The 25,671-nt window shown below is 44.8% G+C and overlaps 1 protein-coding gene and 1 long non-coding RNA gene across 10 annotated transcripts in view; one reads left to right on the plus strand and one right to left on the minus strand.

The window, feature by feature from the left end:
• The window catches only part of LOC122493083, a 30,321-nt gene extending 14,336 nt beyond the window's left edge, over positions 1-15,985 (minus strand). The window contains exons 1-3 of one of the 2 annotated variants that reach the window (XR_006299817.1): positions 15,332-15,985; positions 5,197-5,431; positions 3,871-4,023 (exon numbers count right to left, since the gene is read on the minus strand). This is a non-coding gene — a long non-coding RNA (uncharacterized LOC122493083). Of the gene's footprint in view, positions 1-956; positions 4,024-5,196; positions 5,432-15,331 lie in introns of those variants that run through there. The other variant, XR_006299816.1, reaches the window with a different exon arrangement.
• Positions 15,986-16,387: 402 nt separating this feature from the next.
• Positions 16,388-25,671, plus strand: part of EBF1 (EBF transcription factor 1) — a 390,777-nt gene continuing 381,493 nt past the window's right edge. For 5 of the 8 annotated variants that reach the window (XM_043597059.1, XM_043597070.1, XM_043597081.1 and 2 more), the window contains exons 1-4: positions 16,388-16,876; positions 18,968-19,124; positions 19,663-19,726; positions 20,351-20,406. In XM_043597059.1, coding sequence (XP_043452994.1) covers positions 16,743-16,876; positions 18,968-19,124; positions 19,663-19,726; positions 20,351-20,406 — 411 coding nt within the window. In that variant the 5' untranslated portion in view covers positions 16,388-16,742. The remainder of the gene's footprint in view (positions 16,877-18,967; positions 19,125-19,662; positions 19,727-20,350; positions 20,407-25,671) is intronic. The other 3 variants (XM_043597099.1, XM_043597106.1, XM_043597125.1) reach the window with 1 other exon arrangement.

A 25,671-nucleotide genomic window follows, 5' to 3' on the forward strand; every position in this document is an offset into this window, starting at 1 on the left:
GCCTGGCATAGACCTGCCCCTGAGATGCTTGGGGTTTGCTCCGCGAGGTACCTGGGTACACTACCAGCTGGGTATCACCTTACACCGTTTCACAAATTGAGATTACCTGGCCAGCTCAAGCTGTGGGAATCTGAGTGTAAAGCCTCCTGAGGGCCAGTCGGGGGCCCAAAGTCTCCTGGTTTGGGGCAAGGTGGGATAGGTTTACAGTAACTTTGCCCTGCCGTTGATGATGCATCTCTTTGAAATCCAAGCTTAATGTCAAGGGGTCTTCTAAAAACTTTCCACCTTGGATGGGCTTTGGGCCCTGACCACGGCTGCCCTCCCGTTGTGTAGTCGCCGTGCAGAAGCCGGAGGTATCAGGAACCAGAAATGCTTTGGGGCATAAGTGCTTTGGTGTCCAATGCTTTACTAATCTCTCTGCTTACAGGCTTTTTGTCAAAAACTGGCCTGGAAACTCCCCACTGTTGCTGCGACATCTCAGTTGTGTTTTTCTTTTGCAGGAGATTTAAAAACTTTTTAAACCAGTGGTGGGGGTGGTGAGGGAAGTGTTGATCTGAATGACAGCTGTTGTGATTGGAAAATGAAAGCTCAACGATATTTTTAGTCTATCCCATCCAGTGGTCTCTCCAGAGCATAGTGAAATTTGAGTGTGCAAGTGCGTGTGAAGGACTATTCACCACACACATGGCCATGGACTAGCACAAAGGAAAATGAAGAGTAAATGAACTTTGTTTAGATTTTTACCTAATTCCAAGTGTTGAAGACTATGTTTCAAGTCTTTACTAAACATCGGCTCGCACATCTCCAGGCTGTCTGATTTTCACAAATCCTAATGCAAGAAGGTGAGCTTATAGAGTCTTTTTAAGTGTTCACATATTATTTATTGGAGATAAAATAGATACATTTCAACAGGTGATTAGGTTTGTGACTAGAAGCCTTCAAAGACACACAAAGAATGCACCATTGCTCTTGTTTATTGGGAATGGAGGTTATATTTCATATTTAAAAAACATCAATGTTTTCTCATACATGCCCTTAGGCAAGGTTAATGAAATAGAATCTTTTCATTAAGATGGTTAAAAATAACTGTGGTATTAAGACTACTGTGAAGACTGAACATTTTTTTTTAGCCCAAACTATACAATATTTTGGTCTGAAGATGTAAGGATACTATTACTGTCCTAAGCTTACCTATTATGAAGTTTAAAATCCTTCCAAACAATTGCAGGTGCCATCTTTCCTACTGATGTGGCCCACACAGTTCAAGTACTGTATGCTTTTCAAAGGGTATAGTCCATCATGCCAGAAAATACTTTCTTTTTCTTACTAATAAAACACACATGCTCATGCCAATCAATTTTAGAGTGTAAATACTGAGTTGATTGTTCTTTATTTTTTGTTTTTAAGTGAAGTAAGAACAATGAGGTAAGAGTAATGGCCATAAAGTACATATCATAGAAATGCTGTTCCCTCTCTTTGCGGTTTCCAATAGCGATAATGAAGTCAAAGTAGGCCACTGGGTGGATGTCACGTGGGCATTTTCAGGGCCCAGGGAAGCGGTGTTAAGCAAAAAGCACTTCTTTCCTCAGATTGTGCAAGAAGCCGGGCAGATTCTGCCCCTTCTGATTCCATAGCCCTTAGATGACCCACCTCAAATTCTAGAGGCTTGAGGTTCTGACTGACCCTTGAGTAGCTGACTCAAGTCATCTTGGGTGAGTCTTCCATATTGGTTTTTCACCTATACTCAAAGGGGGAAAGCATAGCTCTGTTCAGAGTCAGCACAGCAGAGTAGGGAGGGGAGCAATGTGGCCTGAAGGGGTGGCCGAGGATTGAATGTTGACTTCACCACTTACTGCCTTTCGAACTTAGACAAGCTCTCTCACCCCTCTGAACCTCAGTTTCCTCATTTGTTCGAGCAGAATAATGACTATTTCCACTTCACAGACTTGCTGTGAGGAATAAATGAGATCGTAAATGGAAAGCATTTAAATTGGCATTGACATATAAAAATACTCAATAAATGTTTGATATTAATATTCAGACTTGAGAAATATTTTGCACAGGCTTGGTTAACCCACCTGAGGAGAGTAATATTCTTGAGAGAGAGTTTTGAATGTAGTTCAGAAATAATTAAATGCCTTTCTTGATTGAAATAGAAAGGCAATTAAGACAATGAAGCATTTTTCTTTGTGTTATCTAGGACATATTTTTCTCATTTTCCTTGTGTAATGGGAAAATTTGAAATACATACAGAAAGGTGGCAAATTACTCATCTTGAGGTCAATTTTTCCCCAACAAATACATGTCAAGTAGGGAAGGTGGATAAGATTCCAGAGGTTTCAGAATCCAAATCTTGATAGTGTGACATTTGGGATTCAGGTGGGCCTAGCTTTTGGATATTGCCAGAATATGACATTGGAAAAGTTCTTTAACCCTTTTGGGTCTCAGGCTCCCTGATTATAAATTAGGAGTAAAGATACCAAATTACACTGACAGGCTACAAAGTAGCTGAGTAATAACCCAAAGCTGACTTTGTAACACATTCCAGAGACTTAATGTAAGACAGAGCAATCTATTTACATACAGTGAACCAAGTAACCAAGCTCTATTCACTTTACCCAAGCAAACTGTTTCCCAAATGTGTGTCTTTGGTTATCTGGAAGGCAGCACAAAACAATTCAGATATGCATCTAGGAATTAGGTGGTAGGATGGAGAGAGGTGATAGCAACAACTTGGAATGTCATAAGCATTGCATGATATGCGTGCTTCGTGCATACAATTATTTATCTGACTGTGTTTTAATTGTCTCACTAACACTTATTGGGAAGATTCTATGACAAATGAATAAGCCTGTCTTCAAAGGAATGTAAGGGAGAAGGGGAAATCTAATATTTATAAAAATCCATCTTTGTGACCAGGTATTTTTTCTGTTGATTTGAAACCTCAGGAGCATCCTGAATTAAATCTGGACCTGGCTTCTGTACATGGAGGGCAAGGAAAAACCGAAGAAAGAGGAAGACTACTCTTGGTAGGTGGTGGCATTCTTGGATTTCTGGTGGCAGACTTAATAAGCAAGGGAACTTACGCATGAGGCTCATCATGGCAGGTAACAAGACAGGTAAATCTCTGCACGTGCCCGCCAGAACCTTAAAAGTTTATATAGAGACCTTAATTGGGTTCAGTCACATATACTGTCCAGATGGTCTCAACAGCACACTGTTCTCTTAAAGCTGCATCTTTGAAAACGGTGCCCACTGTGGAATGCTATGCAAAATGTGCATCTGAAGTGCAGGGGAGGGGAGGAGGAGCCAATTGCCCAGGTTCAGATCGTTGGGTCAACCTGAGGTCATGTCCCCTCGATAACCTCCTCCAACAGTATTGGAGTAAGCTAATGCTGAAACAACCCTAGAATCTCAATGACTTAACATAAGAGAAGTTTATTTCTTGCTTGTATAAAGTTTATTTCCCCATGCAGTCATTTAGGGGTCAGAATCCTTCTATGTTGTGATTCTGACATGTCCTAGAGCAGGGTCAGCAATCTACAAGTCATGGACCAAATCTGATCTAGAGTTTTTATAAATTTTTTCTTTGTAAATAAAGTTTTATTGAGACACAGCCACACCGATTCATCATGTATCACCTGTGCTTTGTAGCTGCTCTCACACTAAGGTAGTTGCAACAGGCTCATGAATTATAAAATATTGCCTATCAGGATCTTGACAGAAAACCTTTGCTAAGCCTGCCCTAGCATTGGAATATCACCTTGGATTTTCTGATTAGTCCGCAGAAGGGGAGGAAGAGGAGTGCAAGACTGTGTGGGAGGTTTTTATGAACTATATCTGAAAATGGCTTCCATCAATCCCACCTACTTTTCATTCGCCAGAACTCAGTCATATAGCCAAAGCAGCTGCTAGGGATGTTGAGAAATGCAGTCTAGCAATGGCCCAGGAATAAGACATACAGCAGTTCTCCACAGACCAACTCTGCACTAGAGTCTTCTAGTCACTCTTTCCTCTTTGTTCCTAGAAACAAATGTTTAAATACAGTTAAATCATTACAGATAAGTCATTTCAATTGTAGTCTTAAAAAGTTAAGCACAGTTAGACTTATCTGGATAATTACCTTAAAGCTGAATTACTGACACAATGTTCCCAAATTTTAGTTTGTGTTTATTGGTGCCAACAGTGGTTCCTAATCGTCATAGGCTGATAAAAATGGGACAGAGGTGGATTTGACACTGAAATGACTCCTTTAAACTTGTCCTACACCATATGAATTAAGGAACACTTTGTGGTAGTTTAAAATAAAAAAGTTTAAAAAGTGGTGGAAGGATTGAGACATTACACAGGGCATAATTATATAGACAGACCACTTCTAAAAGAACCTACTTTATTGAACTCAGAAACAACCATGTGGACATTTAAGTGACAATTTAGTTTCCACAAAACGTTATCCAGCTCATTTTATTATAGTTCATTTATAAATCTTTGGTTTTGTGCAGTTTTTCTTTTTTTTTTTTTAATTTTTTTTTCAACGTTTATTTATTTTTGGGACAGAGAGAGACAGAGCATGAACGGGCGAGGGGCAGAGAGAGAGGGAGACACAGAATCGGAAACAGGCTCCAGGCTCCGAGCCATCAGCCCAGAGCCCAACGCGGGGCTCGAACTCCCGGACCGCGAGATCGTGACCTGGCTGAAGTCGGACGCTTAACCGACTGCGCCACCCAGGCGCCCCTCAGTTTCTCTTTTTCATGAACTTTGTAATTTGGTTTCATGGTTGTTTAAATGCTATCTGCATAAAGAATGTGGCCCTAGTTTTATGCTTGTGCATATTTAAGTAAGATAGTAAAATTAGTTTAAATAAAAACATGAGAGATCCAGAAGAATATTTTCTTTCTTAAAGATATGTGTATACAATGCAAGTTTATAGGAGTCCACTCAACAGAGAGAGCTCTCTTTCACAAAACTCTTATATTTGAATTAGGAAACTATATCAGTCAGGACAGACTATGCAAAGCTGCCATAACAAAGAAGCCCCAAGTCCTAGTGGTTTAAACCACCTGCGTACATTAAATGTGTTGCATATTGCTAAAGAATTCTATTCATCGTGATCCTGACCGCAGGACCCAAACCGATGGAGCTGTTCTCAGTAACACCTCTGGTTGAGGGGAGCAAGTACTCTGGGGGTTCTCTTACCTTTAAGGAAATGCTCTGGCTCAACGAAGTCAGATGACCACACTAACTTCAAAGAGAGGGCCATAATCTTTTTTGGGTGTCCAGAGAAGAGAGAAACCAAGAATTGGTTGACAGAAGTAAGTAAGGTAGCAGACAGCTTTCTTAATTTCATAGGCAGTGTGGCTCCTGGGTTACAGTCAAGCCCCACTGCTTGCTAGCCACACGCCATGGGCAAATCAAAACCTCAGCTCCTCCTCTGTGAAATAGGGGAGAAATGTCAGTTGGCACGGTTCATTGAGTGGAATCAAGGCAATAACTCTTTGTCAACCATAAATTATTATCCAAATGAAGGTAATAGTATTGTTTCTGGCAATCAGTCATACCACATTAAGAATAAAGAATAATTAGCAATGATTTCACTCCACAGCATTTGTCACACAATCAATATTTTGTCTCACAAGAAATTTCCTTAGGTAGTCTGATAATGAAACCTGAAGAAAATACCTCTCAAAGAGAAAGAAAGAAAAAGATAAAGAAAAAAAGAAAGAAGAAAAAGAAAAGAAAAATTTCCCTCTTGACTAGAAAGTGACAGACCATTTTACATGGCCCCAAATCTATATGGCCCACTCTTCTGGCAGATTCCAACATTAAAAACATTTGAGGTGGAAGAGAAGAAGCACTATCTATCTTGCCCCAGAAGCAGTTGTTTTAAGTTGGGCTCAGCATGAAAAAATTTAAAATGTTTCACAAAATAATGCTGAGGATAAAAATACAAGAAGATTCAACGTTTATTTATTTTTGGGACAGAGAGAGACAGAGCATGAACGGGGGAGGGTCAGAGAGAGAGGGAGACACAGAATCCGAAACTGGCTCCAGGCTCTGAGCCATCAGCCCAGAGCCTGACGCGGGGCTCGAACTCCCAGACCGGGAGATCGTGACCTGGCTGAAGTCGGACGCTTAACCGACTACGCCACCCAGGCGCCCCATGAAGAAGAAGATTCTATACTGTAGCATGGACTCCTGAAACTGATAATCACCTGAATATTTCAGAATTCCAGCTGATTAGAACTGGATGGCATCCTGAAGATTATCTGGTCTCCTACTCTTATTTTCCAGATGACGAAAGTAAGGTCTAGAAAAGTTAAATAACTTGCCATAGGTCATGTTCCTTAAATACAAGTTGATTAGCCAAATATTTTTCCCCTTCACCATCCTGAAATTATGGACCGAAGGAAATCAAACACTGAAGGAAGACATGTTTCTCTGTCCCCTCATATAATCGCTGACAAAATCTCTTTGAATCACAGCCTACGGCACACCCTTCATTGTGAATATGCAAGCAGGCAGCAAGCTCCCAAGAAATTCCTGTGGAAATCTAGCAATGACTCTGAGATTCATTTTCAGTGCTTCTAAAATTCAGTTGTTGTTTTCCATTTCAGAGTTTTCTAAATGATGTTTTGACCCATAGGAGATGTATGAATTGAGTAAGAAAACGAGATACAGGCTTCTAACTGAATAATTGCATTATCTGATTATTTAATTAGATGTGGAAGTCTTACACTCTAAGAGAAGAATTTCCACATTGTCCACAAAAAAAAGGAAGAAAGAAAAAGAAAGAAGGAAAGAGAGAGAAGGAGGAAACGAGGGAGGGAGGGAGAAAGGAAAAAAGAAAAAAAGGAAGGAAGAAAAAGAAATGTGAGCTTCCTTCCTAGGCATATTAGTCAGGAAAGGCTCAGTTATGCTGCCATAAAAAATCTCTGGGACTTATAGTAACAAAAGATTATTTCACATTCATGTTAAATGTTCACTGTGGGTTGGAGAGGTCTCCACTCCACATTATCTTTGCAAAGAGTGGCAGGCTGAAGGAAACTCCATCTGGAGGGTCACTGGAGGCTGTGGCATGGGGAAGGTGAATTGGCGAATTGCACATTGGATCTTAAAGCTTTTGCCTCTAAATAGCACATATTACTGATAATTCTAAATTTATCAAAGCAAACAATAGGGTTGCATCTAAATGCAGAAGAATCAGAATACTCTACTACTGTGCACCTGGAAGTAGGGAAGCCATAATTTTAGTGAACATCGCTAATGGAGACCATTCTAGAAATAAAGAAGAAAAGAAAACAGAATAGACATGCTCCCTCCCCAAACTGTCAAGAAGACAGGGTCTCACACAGTCAATACGAATCAAATCCCCAATCAAGGATAATAAAATACCTGGCAGCTATACAATAAAATCTCTTAACACATTAATTTGTTGCTGATAAAGTTTCCTGAATTTGTTTCTTCATCTTCATACAAGAGTATTGCATAGAATGAGAAGCAGGTACAAATGAACTAAAATAAATTGGGGTTGGGATAAAGTTTCTGGAAATGTGCTGTGGGCCAGCTAAATGGGGAGACACACTTGTGCCTTTTGTGGATTTTATCAGGCTCTTTTTGTTTCTTTATGACATAACTGTACTGGTCAATAGTCTTCCAAAAGAATTTGATAGTAGGAAAGTTGTAGCCTGATCAGACAGAAAAGTTCATTTTCGCTTAGATGCTAATAGTAGTAATTATCTAATGAGTCACTCTGAAAAGAGACCCTGAACCTCTAAAACTTAGCCTTTTTGGGAAATGTCTGAAAGTCTGGGATATGTTTAGACAGCCGTCATTTCTTTTTTATTTGGGGACAATCATTTGCTTAGATACATATTTTTAAACTTTTAGTGTATCACTAGCAACAAAGTGTTTCAAGTGGGAAAAAGTCAAACTAGCTCAGAATGTCCCCTAAATTAAAAAATAGGGTTTTGTACTTTCCAGAATAATAAGCACTTTTATAGTCTTTCTTTAAATCTTTCTTGGTAAAAAGCTACAAAGCAGGAGGAAAGGGTGAGAGTCAAAGCCTGCTGATTTACTGTTTAATTATATCTTTCCCCCCTGCCCCTTAAAATTTTATAACAGAGCAGGGTTAACATTAACACCCCAACCACAATAAACTAAACATATTTTATTACATATTTTATGTCCATGATGAAAATGAAGATATAATAGTGAGATAATTTTATATAGAGGTATGGTGAATTCTATGTGGCTAGGGGTAAGTCAATTTTGTGTTCTGTGCTTTAGTTTTTAAAACTCTCATTAATAATTATATTAATAGCACACTTTTGCTGAGTGTTGATTACAGTACAAGGGGCTATATCAAGTACCTCACATTTTTCCCTCATTTAATACTCACAGAAAACCTACTTTTAAAAATGAAGAATTGAGGATGAAGTGACTCGACCAAGGTCACTTAGCTAGTTAGTAGTGGAATACTCTTTTGGGATAAATCATTGTGGTAACACTTCAATCAAGGTATCTGGTAAGTGCAGTGTTTTTCTAGCCCAACTCTCTTGGAGAAGAAAAGATTTGTATTGGCAGTGGTTCATTTATTCATAAATATATGAATGTCCACTTTGTGCCTGGTCCTATCTTAAAGCCTGTGGATATAGAGCTGAATAAGTCTGCGAGGCACAGATGTTAAGAAAAGAGGTTAAGAAAAATCAGACAGACAGACTTGGGTTGGGTTCTGCAATACAACCTTAGACAGGAACTCTCTGGCCTCATCTGAAAACTGGGAAATTATATTGGTGCTTACTTCACGGTTTTGCTGGGAAAATTAAACGCGGTAATGAATAAAATGCTTAGCATAGCACATTGCATAAGATGCTCCATAGTGCGTTCAGTTAATACCAGGTTTTACTGTTATTATTGTTGCTATAAGCAAAATAGTGACTGTAGGTGAGCTCCTTGATTATGGAGGGGAAAGAGATGTTTAAACAATATTTTCTGTCCAATGTGATATAAGCACCAGGGAAATCAGGGAAAGAAAGGCACGAATGACTTTCTAGAAGGGGTCTGGAAAGGTTTTATGAAAGAGGTGAACTCTGTGTTAGTGATTTTAAAGAGAGCAGAATTTCTCCAGGTGGAGACCGGGTATAGGCATTCCAGTCGTGTACAAAGCTGCTTAGCAAGGCATGTTGGGGGGATCTCAAGGCTCCAGCCACGTGGGCCGTTCTAGACAGGGAAAGAGGAACGGCGAAAGCGAATGGAAAACCCACCAGTACTGGGAATTTGGGTGGCAGTGACCGGAGGGAGGCTGGGGGATCGCGAGGTGGCGCTGTGGCTCCACGTAAGGGAAGATTCCGGTGTCTGCGGGTAACCCGCACGCCCAGGGCGGCGCCGGAGAGGCGGGGCAGGGCGGTCTAGGTGGGCTTGGCACTATCTTCATACAGCCACGAATTAATGACGGTGATAAAGATAATAAAATCATAAGCAAATAACCCGGAAGCGGTCTCCTTTAGGACACAAGGTATTAATAATTAGAAACTGTCCGCGAGGAACAATTAAGAGCTCCCGAACTGCCCAGCAGGGATCATTTCGAGCGCAGTCCTGGTTAATTGGTGGGTCCCAGTGGGAATCCGCCGGGCCGGGCCGGAGCCGAGCTGGGGGCTGACCCACGGTCTCCGGGCCAGTCCCGAGCCCGGTAGGCGGCTTCCGGCTGCCTGCGGGCCGGAGGAGCGGCAGTTTCGACTCTTGCCATGGGGTGCTCAGTCCGCGATTCCTGCCTGCGCCTTTCCTTCCACGCGACCGGAGGTTTCGGGGACTTCTTCGCTGGGCTTCACATGCACACATGGACAAACGAACCACGTGTGAGCTCAGGCTCACACACAAGTGTACGTTGCTCTTAAACACGTACGGACTTCTGCACACGCACACTCACATGAGACACGTGTCTACATGTAACACATGCACACACTTTACACGTGCACACGTGTACTCAACGCTTATGCGCAACAATCCTTCTCAAGCACAAGCGTCCACATGCACCCAAGTGCGCGCTGTCACTCACTGGTACACACTTGTGCTACACAGGCCCATAAAAATGCAGCCACTCTTCGTTTATACAAACTTATTTGCACACTCACATCACACTCATCTCGCATCTCGGTGGCCAACAAAGACCTCTAAAGGCCGAGCGGTGCGTAAATATCTAATGAATTGTGCTTCAAAGAAAAAAACTTTTTGTGACCCAGGCATCTCGAGCTTCTCTGCTAAACTCCCCTTTCCTTCTGCTTTGTCCTAAGCAAACAGGCTTCCCTCCCTTCGCCTCCAAATTCTCGCAGGCCTGTTTTTTCTTTTCTTTTCTTTTCTTTTCTTTTCTTTTCTTTTCCTTTCTTTCTTTTCTTTTCTTTTTCTTTCTTTCTTTTTTTTTACGTTTGCACTACTGAAGAGATGCTAATGTCTAAACAGCCAGGAAGTTCTCTTCCCGCACCCTGGAGCCTCTTTTCGCCGCCGAGGGAGCGGGGGCCCTTCGCAGATCAGACTCCAATCAAGCAGGTTGGAGGACTGTGGGAGAAGGGCTAAAGGTAGGGCATAGTCGCGCTTCAGGACAGTCTCGGATTAGGAGATCTTTTCCGGCGGGTCCCCAACTGTACTCTCCCAGCTCAAAATAATTTTAGTTTTTAGTTTTCTGTGGTCATGCCAAGGCTATATGGTCTTCCTCAGTTAAAGTGCATCCGCAGGTGTCCACATTTCTGCCCTCTGTTGGACTTCGCAGGCATCCCCCAAAACTTGTTCAGTCTATATTAATTAGACCACGCTGCACGCGCCCGAAGCTCTGACACCTCAGCTAGGACCCGGAGTTGCGACTGACTGAAGGTCACACAGCAAATGTGGCAGATCCAGGGCTGGAGTTAGCGCCACCCTGGCGTGCCCTGTCTAGGACTGCCGGGAGAGACGCGTGACGGTATCTGCCAGCGGGAATGCGCATCCAGTCCACGAGTTAGAACTTTTCAGAGCCGTTTTCCCCTCCTATCTATCTCCCTTCCGCTGCCTGCCCTGGGGCAACTTGCGCCCTTGCTCCTCGGTCATCCGGGATACCCAGGGGATCTGGGAGCTTTGTGGCAGAGGCGTGGCGGGGGTCGGGGAGCCAGGGGAAGCACCAATGCAAATGTAAGGATACTGCGCCGCCGTTGGATGGATGGTTTGGATCCTAGGTTAAGGTCACAGACTGGGGAAATTTCTGCTCGGAGACTTTTATTTGCAGTGAGGCGGTGGGCAGGTTGTTTCATTTCAATCACAAGCCTTCAGTTTCCTCACCTGTAAATGGGGGCGATCTTACCTGCCTTCTTTGTCTTGTGGGAATTCAGTGAGTTTCTGCCCGTAAAGCCTTCAACAAATGGTGTCTATTATTATCTAGGGACCGCCCCAGGGGAAACCCGACAGTCCGCAGGGTGGATCCGGGAAAGGTTTGTTCGAACTCCTTGCCTCAAGCTTTTGTCCTAGGTGTCTGTGGGTGTCTTTGTCCCGTTCTAGGCCTCAGTTTCCCTGTCTGTACTATGAGGAGACGCGCGTTCCCAGGTACTGGAAAAGTTAGAGTCGGCAAGCACACCGGGCCACCGCTGCAACAACTTTGGGGATCTGAAAGAGGAATCTGGGTCCGAGGGAATGCCCCCTTCCCCTTCCCCTTGCCGCTTGCCAGAGACCGCAGAGAGCAAGGAGGTGGGACAGGCGGATTTCCGGTGGAAACGTGGCCTGCTGCTCTTATACGTACTCCGAGGGCAGCAGGTAAAGGTCTTAGAGGGGCAGCGTCAGGGTTTCGCGCGCGGGTGGCGGGGCATTTCCCGCCGGCATCTGGGCTCAGCTCAGGAGCACCTCTCCCCTCCATGCTGCGTCCCGCTCTGGCTCTCATGTTCCTAGCGACCCGCGCCGCCACCCACTCCTCCTGTGGGCAGCGCTTTGGCACCTGCTCACTGCGGCCGCAACTCCAGACCGCCAGTGGACACCTTCAGAGCGGCCGTTGGCGGAGGGACTTTGAGCCTTTGGCCTTCATCGCCGCACTTTCCCTTTCCCTTCTTTCCAACACCGAAGGAGGCGTCTTTTCTCCTCTCTCACTCTAAGCGGTCTCTTACTAGCCGCCAAAAGAAGGGGGCATTTCCCAGGGCTGGCGGCCCTTCTGGGGGCGCGTCTTGCTAAGGGAGACGCAGATAGAAGGAATTTTCTAAGTGACAGGTCCCAAGTCTGGCCTCCTGGGGGCGGACGAGCAGAAAAGATTCCCTCTTTCCCCGGGACGTCCCGCTAGTCCCAGTTTGGCTGTATTTATCTCGTCTCTACTCTTTTTGGGTTAGAGAAGGGACGCGTATGTTCTCACCTGCTCCCCCTGGAAGTTATGGAGGCAACTCGTGTCCTTCGGGAAAGGGAGTTGATTTCCCTCTGACTTAACAGGGTTGGGATAGCCGAGAGTGAGAAGGTTTCAAAGTTCGGGGTGGAATGGGGGGTCTTGCTCACTGGGCCTGAGCTTCCTGCAGCGCTGGGAGACCCTGAGGCATGGGTAGCCCTGCCTACTGTTTAGAGCAATCAAGGGGGAGGGAGTGGACGTTAACCCTCACTTAGGAAGAAACTCTGAGAAGCTCAGCGGGACACTTCACTCCAGGGGAAATATCAAGCCTTTTCACCTGCTTCTTCCACATATAAGTCCATTTTGCTGTATATTTTTCTTATGCCCAGCTTTGCCCGCTCCTTGCTTTTTTCTTCTCTAATTCTGTAGGTCTGGACAGGGCCTGAAAATCTGCATTTCTACCTCCTCCCCCATATGATTAGACTGATGAGGGGGGTTTAGGGATTACTGTTATAAGCTAACCTAAAGTCATATCACATATATTCTATAACTCCTGGGCAATGCTGTACACACAAGTATTTTTCTTCACAGAAGTGACTATAATATAAGAAAAGATGAAGTCAGTCTCAGTACATACTTTATAGTACCCCTTCTCCACACACATGCTTGGTCTTCTGGAGGTGGTGCTTCCGTCACAGGAGGGAAGATTGACAAGTGTTTAAGGAATTTTTCAAAGTTTAAAATTACAATTGCTAGTTGAATATTCACCAGAGGAAATCCACGAAAACCTACTAGTCTGCTGGCCTGGTGTTGTTCCCAGTTTCCTATCGCCCTCTATATCTCTTTCTACCTTCTCTTTAACTTCCTTCCTACTTAATCATTTATTACTGGGCAAGAAAAGCCAGTTTAAAAGCACCAGAACACTCAGAAGAAATGCTATGAATACATTCTGCTTGATTAAAAGAAAGTCATTCGCCATCCCAGGTGAGGTATCTGCTGTTTCTGAACAGCCAAAAGGAATTAGTCTTATCAAAAGATTCTTGCCCTTTTTTTGTTTTACCTCTTCCTGTGGCCTGGCAGATGTGGAAATTGCCTCCTTCTTATTTAGTTTCTAGAGGTTACCTACTCTGGGGCAGAAGTTGGGCTGCTGACATTTTCTTTCTCTGTGCCAATTTCTCTTTTGAAACAGGCACCTTCAGGCCCCTCAACAAACACATAATCTGCAGAGTGCTTCTAGATTCTGCTTGACCCCTTAGAAATCCATCTGTTGTGTGCTTCACACTGATCCTGGTCCTCATAGTGGCTGTATCTCCCCTTTTCCTGGCACTTTTGCTGCTTGCCTTTGGCAGCGATCTGATCCCTATTACATTGTGTGTTCCCCCTCACTGGGGAATGTACTTTACCAGACTCAACTTGGAGTCCTGAATACAGTTCACTGGAGAGTAAAAGTGGAGGTTCAGGCAATTAAGGAGAGGGAAGCTTGAGTCTTTAGCTCTGGCTATCTGGAACTCATTGATAGAAGGGTGGCCTCTGTTTCCTGGTTCCCCTTCCTTGAAGGATACCCTCAGAGAAGGCAGAGGATAGTCCAGGCAGGGGAAGGGATTGGCTCTGGGGGACTCATTGGACTTTGGAGGTTAAGCTTGGATCTTTGGGAAGTTTTCAGCAGGCCCAGTTTTAATTGTGCGTTTCAATTCTGTAGAGATGGAGAAAGTCCCCTCCTCCTTTCCCCTGCCCACAAAGTTATAACCCTTCCAGTCTCTCCACCAACATAACCATCCTGAACATGTGCTGTGTGTCAGGAATTCTGGTAGATGTTACGTAGATCCTGATGGACCAGACACATCTCTTCAGGAGTGTCTTGGTGGAGACTGAATTATTAATTTTTGCCAGAGACAAAGTGCTCTCAGCACATTAGTGGTCCAGATTAAATGGTATGGGAGCAGGGCACGCTTTGTGCACAAAGATAAAGTAGTGTTTGAGGATAGTGGCCGTGTACTCACGGACCTGAAACACAGTCCTTTTTTCTGGTTTAGGAACTGGGAAGTGGTTTTCACTTTCCTGCTCTGCCAAGAGCACAAAGCGTAATTTTTGCCTGTCTCCATCCATTCAACATGGGCGTGTGTACTGTTCCGTCACTGACCCCATGAGCTTCCTAAATCAAAGGGCCAAGGAAGGCCAGCAGAAAGGGGACCTGGATTTCTGGCAGAGAACTCCCCCCAAGGAGTCCTTAGCAGATTTGGCTGCAGTCAGGGAGTTCCTCTGAGGGCAATGAAACAGAAGTTCACCATGTGCTTATTAGAGGTTACGACCTGCTAAAAAATGATGGGGCACATTACCCGGAAACTTCTAGCTATTTTCTTTGCCACTCACATGCATATATACAGAAAGGTCTGAGGTAGGAGACCATTTCTCCCTCCCTCTCTCTTAGCCTCCCCCCCCTCCCAGTCCCCTCCTTTTAAACTCAATCTCTCACTTTCTGGACAACTGGCAGGGGCAGAAGTTGGGGTGGGTTTGTTCAAGTCCCCCGTTTAAATTGAAAGAATGAGGAAGACAGAAATCCTACATGAAATAACCAATCAATCAGAGACGTTGTTGCTCTGGTAAATACACTAAAGAAAAAAAAAATACTTTGGGGCGAGGGTAAGGGGTTGGGAAATGAATCTGAATAAATTTTAGAATGCATCCTGATACAACTCTAGTGAGAGCATTCATTCCACCGTTTACACATCCCGCGGATTACTCGACATAAGTGAGCTTATGGGGACGGTGCCTTAACACCCGCGGCCTCGAAGCTAGCATCAGAACGAGAAGCATTTCAGAGGCCAGACAACGGACAGAGTCCGGGTCCCCCTACTCCATGAGGGACCCACAGAGCCTCACTAACCGAGACCCAGGGTCCACCCACTTCTCCCAGCGTGGAGAAAAGTGCCCTCCGCGATCTCCCGCCCCGACCTCGAGCACCCATTTTTCCACCCCACCACCCCCTCCTCAAAGCGAAGAGGTGGGCACCTGGGACGCGCTTCCTGCTTTTTCTGCCCGGGCTCTCCCGTCTCCTCCACTTTTGCCCCCGACGTCCCAGAACAGCGGAGCAGGACGCAGCATCGGCCCTGGGAGGGCGCAGCCTGTGAACCGCGAGCGCGCTCAGGGCGTGGCGAGGATGCTAAAAGGACCGCAACGACCAGGATGCAGACCCCAGTTCAAATCCCTGAGAAAAATATCGCCCTTCCCTTCCGTCTGTTTCCCCTCTCCAGCCCGGCTCTGCCCAGCTGTGCCCAGCTCCTTCCCAGCACAGACGCTGGTGCTCAGCGATCCTTCGCTCGCCACTTTGCGAGGAACTTTGGCTAGCTCCCCTGCGCCACCCGGAGAGTGATGTTAATGAGGGAGCGTGGCCCAGCGCGGCGAGCCAGAAGGCTTCTTAAGCCGCGATTGGCTGCAGCTTGGCGGAAGGATGGCGTTATGCAAATGAAGGGGCGGGGCCGTGAGGCGCGAGCCCCGCCTCCTCCCTTTGGGGTTAGTGTGCCTGTGTTTAGCTCTGGGGAGAGTCAAACTGGATTCCATAGGGAAAGCCTGCAAATCACTTCTATTTTAGCAAGGAGAAAACAGAATCTCCATCCAGCAGGGTCCACCCCTCTCTCTTTCTCCCTCTCCTCTCTCTCTTTCTCTTTCTCTCTCTGTCTTTCCCTCCCCCCCTTCCTCTTTCCCTCTCTCTCCCCCCTTCCCCCCACCCCACTCTCCCTCTCTGGTGTATCTGTCTACGGCAACCAGCGTCCTCATCTAAACGCACTGAAAGGAAAGAAACATCTTTGGTTGGGAGAGAAGGAGGAAAAAAAAGAGAGAGAGAGGAAAAAACTTGCCTGGTTGTGGAAAATGACACTTGAAGTAGCAAAGCCGGCAGCGCGAGTTGAGTCTATTGTTTCTTAAATTGCCATCAGGGCTTTTTTTTTCTTCCTGCTTCTTCAAGTGAAGGGTACCTCTACAAAAGGAAACTCCAGCCCCTCCTGTCCTCCACCGGCCTGTGATCATTACAAAAAAAAAAAAAAAAAAAAAAAAAAAAAAAAGAAAAAAAAAAAGAAAAAAAAAAGAAAAAAAAAAAGCACCCAAACCAAAAATTAACCAACCAAACAACCCCCAACAGCCAAGCATACATCTCTATTTTTTTTATTTTGGTCTTTTCGTTGGATTTTCCCTTCTTTTTTTTTTCTCTCCTTTTTTTTCGTGTTATCGCTCAGTTTTGAGCGAAGGTTTACATTTTTAAAAAATTTGCTTTCCAGCCCGCCTTGATCTTCTAGCGCGAGTTCATCGTCTCAAAAAAAAAAAAAAATCTCTGGCTGGCGTTTTTCTTTCCTTTTTTTTTTTTTTTTTTTTTTTTTTTCAATATTTTCAAGGGGGAGGAGATTTTCCACAAGAAAAGGTTGTTTTCATGTTTGGGATTCAGGAAAGCATCCAACGGAGTGGAAGCAGCATGAAGGAAGAGCCGCTGGGCAGCGGCATGAACGCGGTGCGGACGTGGATGCAGGGCGCCGGGGTGCTGGACGCCAACACGGCGGCGCAGAGGTGGGTACCGCTCGGGGACCGCGGCCGGGGAGGCGAGCCGCAAGCAGAAGAGCCGGGAGGCGGTGGCTGCGGCCGCCGCGGGGCCCGGCCGCGCTCTTGAGTCCGCCGCTCGGCTCGGCTCGCCTCCGGGGCTCCGCGCTCCCGGGCCGCGCTGCCTTGGTCGCCTGCGGCCGGAGAGCCGGGAGCTGCCTGCGAGAAGCCCACGCTTTGCCGGCACTTTTCCCTGCTTCGCCTGTGACTGTTTTCATTTCGTTTTAAGCCAGAAGAGGCGTCTCATCAGCACGATGTTGGATATCTGTGTTTTTTTATGTGATTGCTCTTTCTTTCCCGGCCGGTTGTCTCCTCTTTCTTTTTCTTTCTTTCTTTCTTCCTTCTTTTCTTTTCTCTTTCTTTTCTTTCTCTTTTCTATCTTTTCTTCCTTCCTTTCCTGCCTTTTTTCTTTCTTTCTTCTTTTCTTTCTTCCCTCCTTTCTAAACTTTTTTCCTTCTCTTCTTTCTTTTCCTTCCTTCCTCTTTTTCTTAACTCCTTTTCCCCCTCCCTTCCCTTTTTCTTTTCTTCCTTCTTCACTTCTTTTCCTTTCCCCCTTACCTCTCTTCCTTCTTTCCGTCCTCCCTTTCTTCATTCTTTCCTTCCTCTTCTTTCTTCATTCCTCCCTCCTCTCTCCTCATTCCCTTACCTCCCTTTCTCTCCTATTTTCTCTCTCCATGTATCTTCAGAACCTTCTCTTAGTTCTCTGGGCTTGTTCTCTCTCCCTCTCTCTATCTTTCTGCTTTTCTCAGTCCACCGATAAAACGGCAGCTCCCAACTTTGATTCTGACATTTCCTGAAAGTCTTCCCCACCCTCTGTCACCACGGCCCCTTCCAGCCCCTCTCCCACTCTCAGCTCCTGGGATGCTAGACTGTGTGACTTGGAGGCACTTCCCTTGGAGATTGACCTGGGGGAACTTTTCTGGGCACTCTTATCAACCTTTCCGAGGATGCCTGGTCCCAAGTGAGAAATGGCCTTTTTTCCCAGACCACCAGCTGGGCTTGGGGGAGTAGGAGATTTGGCTGCCCCAGGCCCTGTCGGACTCCGAGAGGGCGGAAGGGGAAAAAGGAAGATGACTAATTACCCCATCCTCATCTTCACGGGGCAGGGGACAAGTGTCTGCAACACTGTTCCCATCCCCGTTGAGTACAAGGATGGGGGTGGTTAGCAGTGAGAGTGAGTTGGGTAACTGGGCTGGAAGCGAAAGAGTGTGTGTGTGTGTGTGTGTGTGTGTGTGTGAGCGCGCCCTTGTGTTGGGCAGGCCGGGCTGTCAGTGGCCTCCGGCGCCCCTGGCACCCGAGCCTCCAGTCCCCCCGCGGGCGCGCTCAGCCGGCACCCCTGGTCCATAGGATTTCTGGAATGAGTGAGGGTTTTTGTGGAACAGCGAAACTTTGTCAGGACAGGTCTTTTAAACCAGCTCCCTGTTCCACAGTAACCACCCTTGACAGCTCTGAGTTGACCCCCTCAGATCCTTTTTCTCACATGCCTTATTTGGGGAGGGGGCGTGCGGTGTCCAGAGGCCGGGCGCCCGCGCCTGGCGGGGGCACGCGAGGTTTCCTGGAGGATGGCTGCGGCTTCATGAAACTGAGCCTGTTCCCCATCCATCCTCACCTGCCCTTGAGGCTGAGGCGGGAGATTCGTGGGGGTGGCGGGCACCAATTCCCATGCCTCCCTCTCTCCAAGTTGTAAACTACCAGCTGTGTTCCACGAACACGGGTTCACTGCATCCACCTCCACTTTTCCTTCCCACGTAGCGCGCGTCAGGCCAGAGTAAAGGCTTGCAGGGTTTTATCTCCTGCGCAAAACCCTAACAAAACTTTCATGGCTCTTCGGCGAGTTCGGAGGGCGCGCCGTGTGCTTGGCGGGAGGACTGGACAGGCGAGAGCACGCATGTCCCGTCGCCGGGTGGGCCCCGGGCGCCGGAGGGGGCGTGTAGGGCGCCCACTAGGTGTTCTGGGGGTAGACGAGGTTGGTGCGTGAGGGCTCGCGCGTGTGTAAAGGGTGACAAAGGGTCGCGCGTCGGTGTCCCGCTTAGCCGTCTAACTCTGCGTCTTTGGCCGCAGCGGGGTGGGTCTGGCCCGGGCTCACTTTGAGAAGCAGCCGCCTTCCAATCTGCGGAAATCCAACTTCTTCCACTTCGTCCTGGCCCTCTACGACAGACAGGGCCAGCCCGTGGAGATCGAGAGGACAGCCTTTGTTGGGTTCGTGGAGAAGGAAAAAGTAAGTGGGCGCAGCGCCGCTGCCCCTCGCCCCCGACCGGGGAGCAGGCCCAGCCGCTTCGGGAGGCGCGCTCCTCGGCGAGTGCAAAGCATCCATAACACACTCCTGAGCGGGGTCCCCCAAGCCACTTCCCGTCCTGGGCGAACCCGGGCTCCTCATCCATGAGGTTCTGCTCCAAAAAGTTCGCGTGGAGCCCCAGAGCTGGAGAGAGGCGAGCCCGGCTTCGCACTCCAGAGTCGAGGGCGCCTGGGATGAACCCGCCCTCAATGGCGCGACCACGCGCCGCTCCTGCCTCTGCTGACCCAGGCCCGAGCCCCCAGGCCCCACGGAATTTTCTGGAAGGGAAGAGGGAGCAGTAAGGGTCGGGAGGGCGGCAGAGGGATCACAGTTGGCCGCAATTTCTGCTGCTCCTGGGCCTGTCCGGTTCCCCGGCCAGGGGTCCCTTCTTCGGGAAAGTTGCCTCGAAGTCGGTCCACTCGCTCACGCCGACCTCTCTCCTGCGTCTCTTGTTGTGTCTTTGCGTCTCGCTGAAACCCAGGAAGCCAACAGCGAAAAGACCAATAACGGGATTCACTACCGGCTCCAGCTTCTCTACAGCAATGGTGAGGCTCAGGTCGGGTCGGGTCGGCGCCGGCACCCTGGGGCTCTGGGTGAGGGCAGGGGACGCAGCCAGATCCAGGTGGACGAGAGCCCTGAGCACGCTCGGTTTTCCGCCGTCCTCGGGGTCACCAGGCCTCCCCTAAGTTTCACCTGAGGAGGTTTCAAGCAAGCAGGCCCCGAGTAGCCGGAGGGCGGCTGTGGCGGGCTCGAGCACACCTGGGGCCAGGTGTGGAGCCCTGGCCCTCGCAGGGCCAATTCCTTTCTTCCTCCCATTCCTAAGGGAGACTGAGCTCAGACTCCAGGCCCTAAGTCCTTGGGCTCAGGGAGCTAGAGCAGTCGTGGCCTTGATGGCTCCCAGAGAGCACGCAGAGGGGCTCCCAACTAGAGAAGGGAGAGTAGCCAGGTGGGGGTCCCGCCCCATTCTCAGCTGCTGTGCATAGGGACTGGCCCCTCTCTGGACACTGGGGAAGATGGGGGTGGTGGTGTGCTGCCTGGGCTTCTCTGGGAGAGTAGGCGTTGCATACGCCTTGGAACCCCATTCTTTGTTGTTTGTTTGTTTATTTAGCGGCGGATCCTCTCTCACTTAATTTTCCTTCGTTCCCCACTCCCCTTCCCCTTTCCCCCAGGGATAAGGACGGAGCAGGATTTCTACGTGCGCCTCATTGACTCCATGACAAAACAAGTAAGTTTCTTAATTTCGCGCCGCGGGGTGACTCTAGCGCCTCTAAATTTGGGGAAGCCAAGAGGCTGGCTACTCCCTAGCACGGGGCCTGGAACTCGAACTCTCAACTCCAGGGCGGACCTCAGACCGCACTCTCAGCGCAGCCTTGCAAGTGATTACACACACACACACACACACACACACACACACACACACACGCCTGCCGCGTGGGGAAGGTGGCTCGACGGCTCCTTCCCACCAAGGGAAACCCAGGCCTTCTGCGTTAACACTACAGGGTGCTGAGTGGGGAGAGTAAGTGCTGAACTTCCTTTGACCCTGCGGAGGAGCCCCAGGGGGCGCAAAAGGTGCCCTGGGACCTTGGTGTAGAGTGGGCTGAACTTGTGAGATCCAAACCATCCGGGCCTCTCCAGGGAGGTATAGAGTAGGGAAGTGCGTGAGGAGGGAGGGGGGCTAGGTAGCTTCCTTAGCAACGGTGAGGTGAGCTGAGAGCAGAGATGACCCACTCCACAGATTTCTTTCTTTCTTTTTTTTTTTTTCTTAAAAGGAGGTTGTGGTAGTAGTACTGTTGGAAGAGGGAGCAACAATTGTTACAGAGTATTTTGTAAAAATCCTCCTGCTTTTGCCTCCGAGTTTGGCAAGAAGCCAGGCAGCGAGAGTGAGCTTGTGGTCTTAAAGGTATATAGACGGCATTTTCTGAAACTCCCCAACACGCGGGTGTCAAGCAGTACACATTAAGGTTGAGTTATGGTTTAAAAGATACAATTATGAGCCGAGTCAGAAAAGAGGCCTGACGTTTTAATGAGGCACAGGAGCCTTTTTTTTTTTTTTTTTTTTTTTTTTTTAATTTTAAGGCATAGTTTAGTTTCAGAATTTAAGTAGCTGGTTAGGTAGTTGGAGGACTTAGTAACAAAAAAGAAGCCAGCTTTACTGGGTGGGGGAAAGAAATTAGAACAAAGAGAAAAGTTATCAAAGTGTACCAGCTACCAATTTAGTAAGATGGATAAAACTTATTTGCTTGATTGCGATTTTAATATATTCCCTTTAAAATAAGGAGGGTGATCTTCTTTAATAGATACTCACTTAGAAGTTTTCAAATTAGGGCATACATGCACATTTAAAAATTGTTTTTAGATAAGCATGGCTGAAATATGTTCTACACAATGCACATTCATAAGCTGTTGGAAGTTTTAAAATATACTCAGCAAGAACTTTTCAATAATAGCTAACTTTGATTATTAGTCTCATATTTCATGGTGAACTAAGAAAAAAAAAACACGAGGGTATGAAATGTAGTTTTAACAATAATAAATAAATACATATTGAAATCTATTTTAAGTTATTTGCCCAAAATATTTGGCTTTCCTGAAGATTTAATTCTTTGTTGATTGGTCAGAGTAAATTCACATTTGTACTTTCGGTCTTCTTTTCTTTACTGGTTTTGATTATTATATAGGATAATTCCCTTTCATTTGAACACATTGTATTTTGTTAGTTAAAAAAATTTTTTTATCCTGCGAAGCAGAAACAGAAAAGCCTGGTTTCAGTAACATTTTTTTTTTTTACTGTATCAAAACAAAAATGCCTTAAGTGGAGTTTTGTTTTAAAAAATTGTCTTTGATACCATAAGTATCTTTTCCTGCCATTCTCATCAGAGGAAAGAAAAGGTGGGGGAGGGGAAAGTATGAACTCTAATACATATTCCATATGTATTTATTAGAATTTACTTTTCAAAGATAAAAAATCCCCACAAACCTGTCTGCTTGTGCAACATTGTCCACTTAAATATTAAATTATAGGCAGCACTATGAAATGAACAATTTTAAGGAGTTCAAAACTGGGACATGTTTGGAGTGATTAACTGCTTTCAAAACTTTATTTTAGACCTCTTAAACAAAAAGTGCCACCAAGAATTGATTTTGCCATTATGAAATGAACTGACTTTATGCAGTCTCATATGGTGGGAGAATAATCTTGATTTTTATAAAGCAATACATCAAATATCATTTTACTAACAAGGTCATAGAGCTTAAAAACTCTTAGGGCATTTTTTGACTGCATGGTATTATAAATTCTATGAGTTGGAGGTGGGGAACTAGATCAAGATACAATTTATTTTTAATAATAACAGATATGAGAAAGTCATTTGCCATAATATGACATCTCACTGAAAGTTAAAATTATAAATGTATACAATTATATATTTTGGTGGGGAGAGACCTGAAAAAGGTTTAAATAATTATCTGAATTAAGTCCAAAAATACCAAGAGAAAGTGATTTTTTTTTTTTGAGGCATACCTGTTTGCTCTCATAATAATTGTCTAATGCCTTCTGTGGTAGCTTTCACTTTGAAAGGCAATCCCTGACCATTATCTGTTTGTTTGTTGATTATGTGCTGTAAGAGTTTGGGAAGTAGGTTAGCTACTTGTATACATAGTTAATACAATAGTCTTCAAAAAGAGTTCAGTGTGAAGAAGCATAACTTTTCTGGCTGTGACATTATTATTATATTTTAGCCTTGATTGGTGAAACAGCAGATTCTCAACTAGCTTGAAATTATTCTGTGATAATTAACTACCACGTCTGATTTAAAATTTCTTAATTTTTTAAATTTTAGTTAAATATGAAGTGACCCGTTCAAGTAAGGCTTGACATAAGCTGACTGATTAAATGGTTACAATTTTTTTCTCCTGTGAAATTCTTCCAGATAGAGTCAGGATTTTGATGTTTAGAGTAAAGAATGGGATAATTTCAATGACAGGATGAGTTCTAATAACATCATAATTTTTGGAGGGAATACCTAGCCACAGTTCAAGTGTCTCCTCTTAGCTGCTTGCTTGTAACATTTTTCATATCACAGAGGCAGATTTTGTGTGTGATGTCTTATCTTTGACTCACAAGTTGGGGTTAAAACTCAAAGGGAATCTTTGGCAAGGAGAATCCAAAACTAGCTGTGCATTCTATATTTTCATACAATGTTCTTGAACTTGGGTGGAGTTAGCAGCATTGAAGTCAAACAGAAATGTACTCAATCAACCAAGATGTATTAGTGTGACACAGTATTTCACACCTTTTCAAAGTGTCTCATTACACTATTTTGGGTAATGACTCTTAATTTTGGACTCAACTGGGAAAGATGAAGTTTTATTACAAGTGAATGTGTAAGAATCTGAGCCCCCTTATTCCCATGCCTCTCTCATAAAACACAAAGGATGTAATGATATTTAAAAAATTCATCCACCAACTAGAAAATAAGAGGCTTGCTTTTGGGAAGGGTTGTTCAAAACCAAGTTTAGCTGGACTAAAAATAGGTTGTTTTTGTGTCATTGCTGTTTTTGGTATTCCATTAGAGAGCATGCAAAAAGGCCTGTAGGATCCAGAAGTTTATGGCTGTTGCATTCAGAAACCATATCTACTACATCAGTTCAAATGAACCCAGTGGGGGAGGTCTGAGGTTTAATGTGGCTCATTTCAGATTTTCATGTAGTATTTGAAATATAATTATGTTATGTGATTGCTTTGGTGAGTTAACATTAAATAGTTAAAAAAAAACCTTTAACTTATCTTCCCTCCTACCATCTTGCTTTAAAAAAGTGACATTTTTATAATTCAAACAAAGAGTACCAAATTCCATAAAGTTATCTAAAACTAATTACTCTTGCCCCCAGACAGAAGCTCTTTTTTGGAAAGGGGAAAATGATAGTCACATAATCTTTGTCATGTATGGATTTGAAGGGAGGTTATGTGGTAAGGGAACCCTAAAAAGGTCCTAGCATAGTGGAAAGTCCAAAGTACAATAATCAGAAATGCTGTCATATTTATCTTACAAATTAATCTTCTTTATATATTTCTTTTGATGTTCCCAGTACTTTAAGTTATTGATGCAAGTGCATTTTTTCCTATTGATTGTTTCATTATATCCTGCCACAGCTGCGTAGATTTGATTAACCACCCTTTCAGTTCATGGTTCTTCATTGGTAGATAAACACATTTTTAGTATATCAATAAGTTCGAAAGGAATTCACAGGATAGCAGAGAGGTTCTTTCATACATTTGGGGAAACAAACAAACAAAAAAAGACAGGGTAAGTTTATAGTCAGGAGCCATATTTCAGCAGCTTTCTCTCTCCTTTGGTAACATGTCAAAAATGCAGGTGATTTAAATTTCCTTGCACATAGAGGAATGAAGAAGTTTGGAATTTTTATGCATGATCAGGACCTGTGTTTGGGAAAATGTAAACTCATCACAGTGGAAAATGTGTTGTTTGGAGTCTGGGGGTGAAAACAAAGCTGATGGTTTTGGAGAGATTGCCGGAGCCAGATGGCCTAGTACTTCCCCAGTCTGGCGGTCCAACTGCTCCCTCCTGGATAATATACAGCCATTTGTTCAGGGATATTTACGCTAGAGCTGTTTCCATGTGAATGTTTGAACAGCATTAAAAACGAACATATTAGTAGTGATGCATTTATCGAACTCCTATGACTATACCAATAGTCTGTTCTTAGGTCTTTACTTATATTGGTGACAGGAGCGAAGGAGTGTTTGGATGTTGGTGAATTGTTTATATAGTTGTTGAGCAAAAATGATTTGGTCTCAGTGAATAATTAAAATATGTAAGCATTTGGAGCCAAACTAATGAAAATAATGATAGCACCTACCTTGAAGCTCTGTTGTGAGAATTCATACATGCAAAGTGCTTAGAATAGTGACTGGCACATATTAAGTGCTTAATAAATTAGCTGCTTTTATTATTTTATTATTATTATTATTGTCCCATTGGGTTGACAAAACCAGCTGTATCTACTAATATACATGTAAATATAATTATCATATGAGTGAAATATCTCATTACTGTTAGAAAAAGAAATATAATATGGGATTGTTAGAATGATTCAATTTTTATCTTGGTGCTTGAATAACATAAGGGATTTCATTTCTTTGAGACATTAAAGATGTATTCTAAAGCTAACTGCTTTTGATACACATTCTCTTTTTATTCAAGGCTGTGATGTAACTGAACGGTATACTGAATATGATATCATTCCTTTGCAACTTTCCTAATTCAGTTCTGAAAACAGGCCTGCTTAGCTGCTGAGCTGAAATTACATCTTTATAATTTGTTCCCCAGTAGCCAAGCTGCTAATTGAAGCAAAATAATTTTTTATTTTATCCCACTATTAATGTTGGATTGCTGTTTGACACAATTGTTTATGAAATGTCAGATTTGTAGTGTTTCCTTTGGCACAGGTTAATTTTTAACTAGGGCTC

Source organism: Prionailurus bengalensis, chromosome A1 (genome assembly GCF_016509475.1).
Source record: "Prionailurus bengalensis isolate Pbe53 chromosome A1, Fcat_Pben_1.1_paternal_pri, whole genome shotgun sequence".
NCBI classification, from domain to species: Eukaryota; Metazoa; Chordata; class Mammalia; order Carnivora; family Felidae; genus Prionailurus; species Prionailurus bengalensis.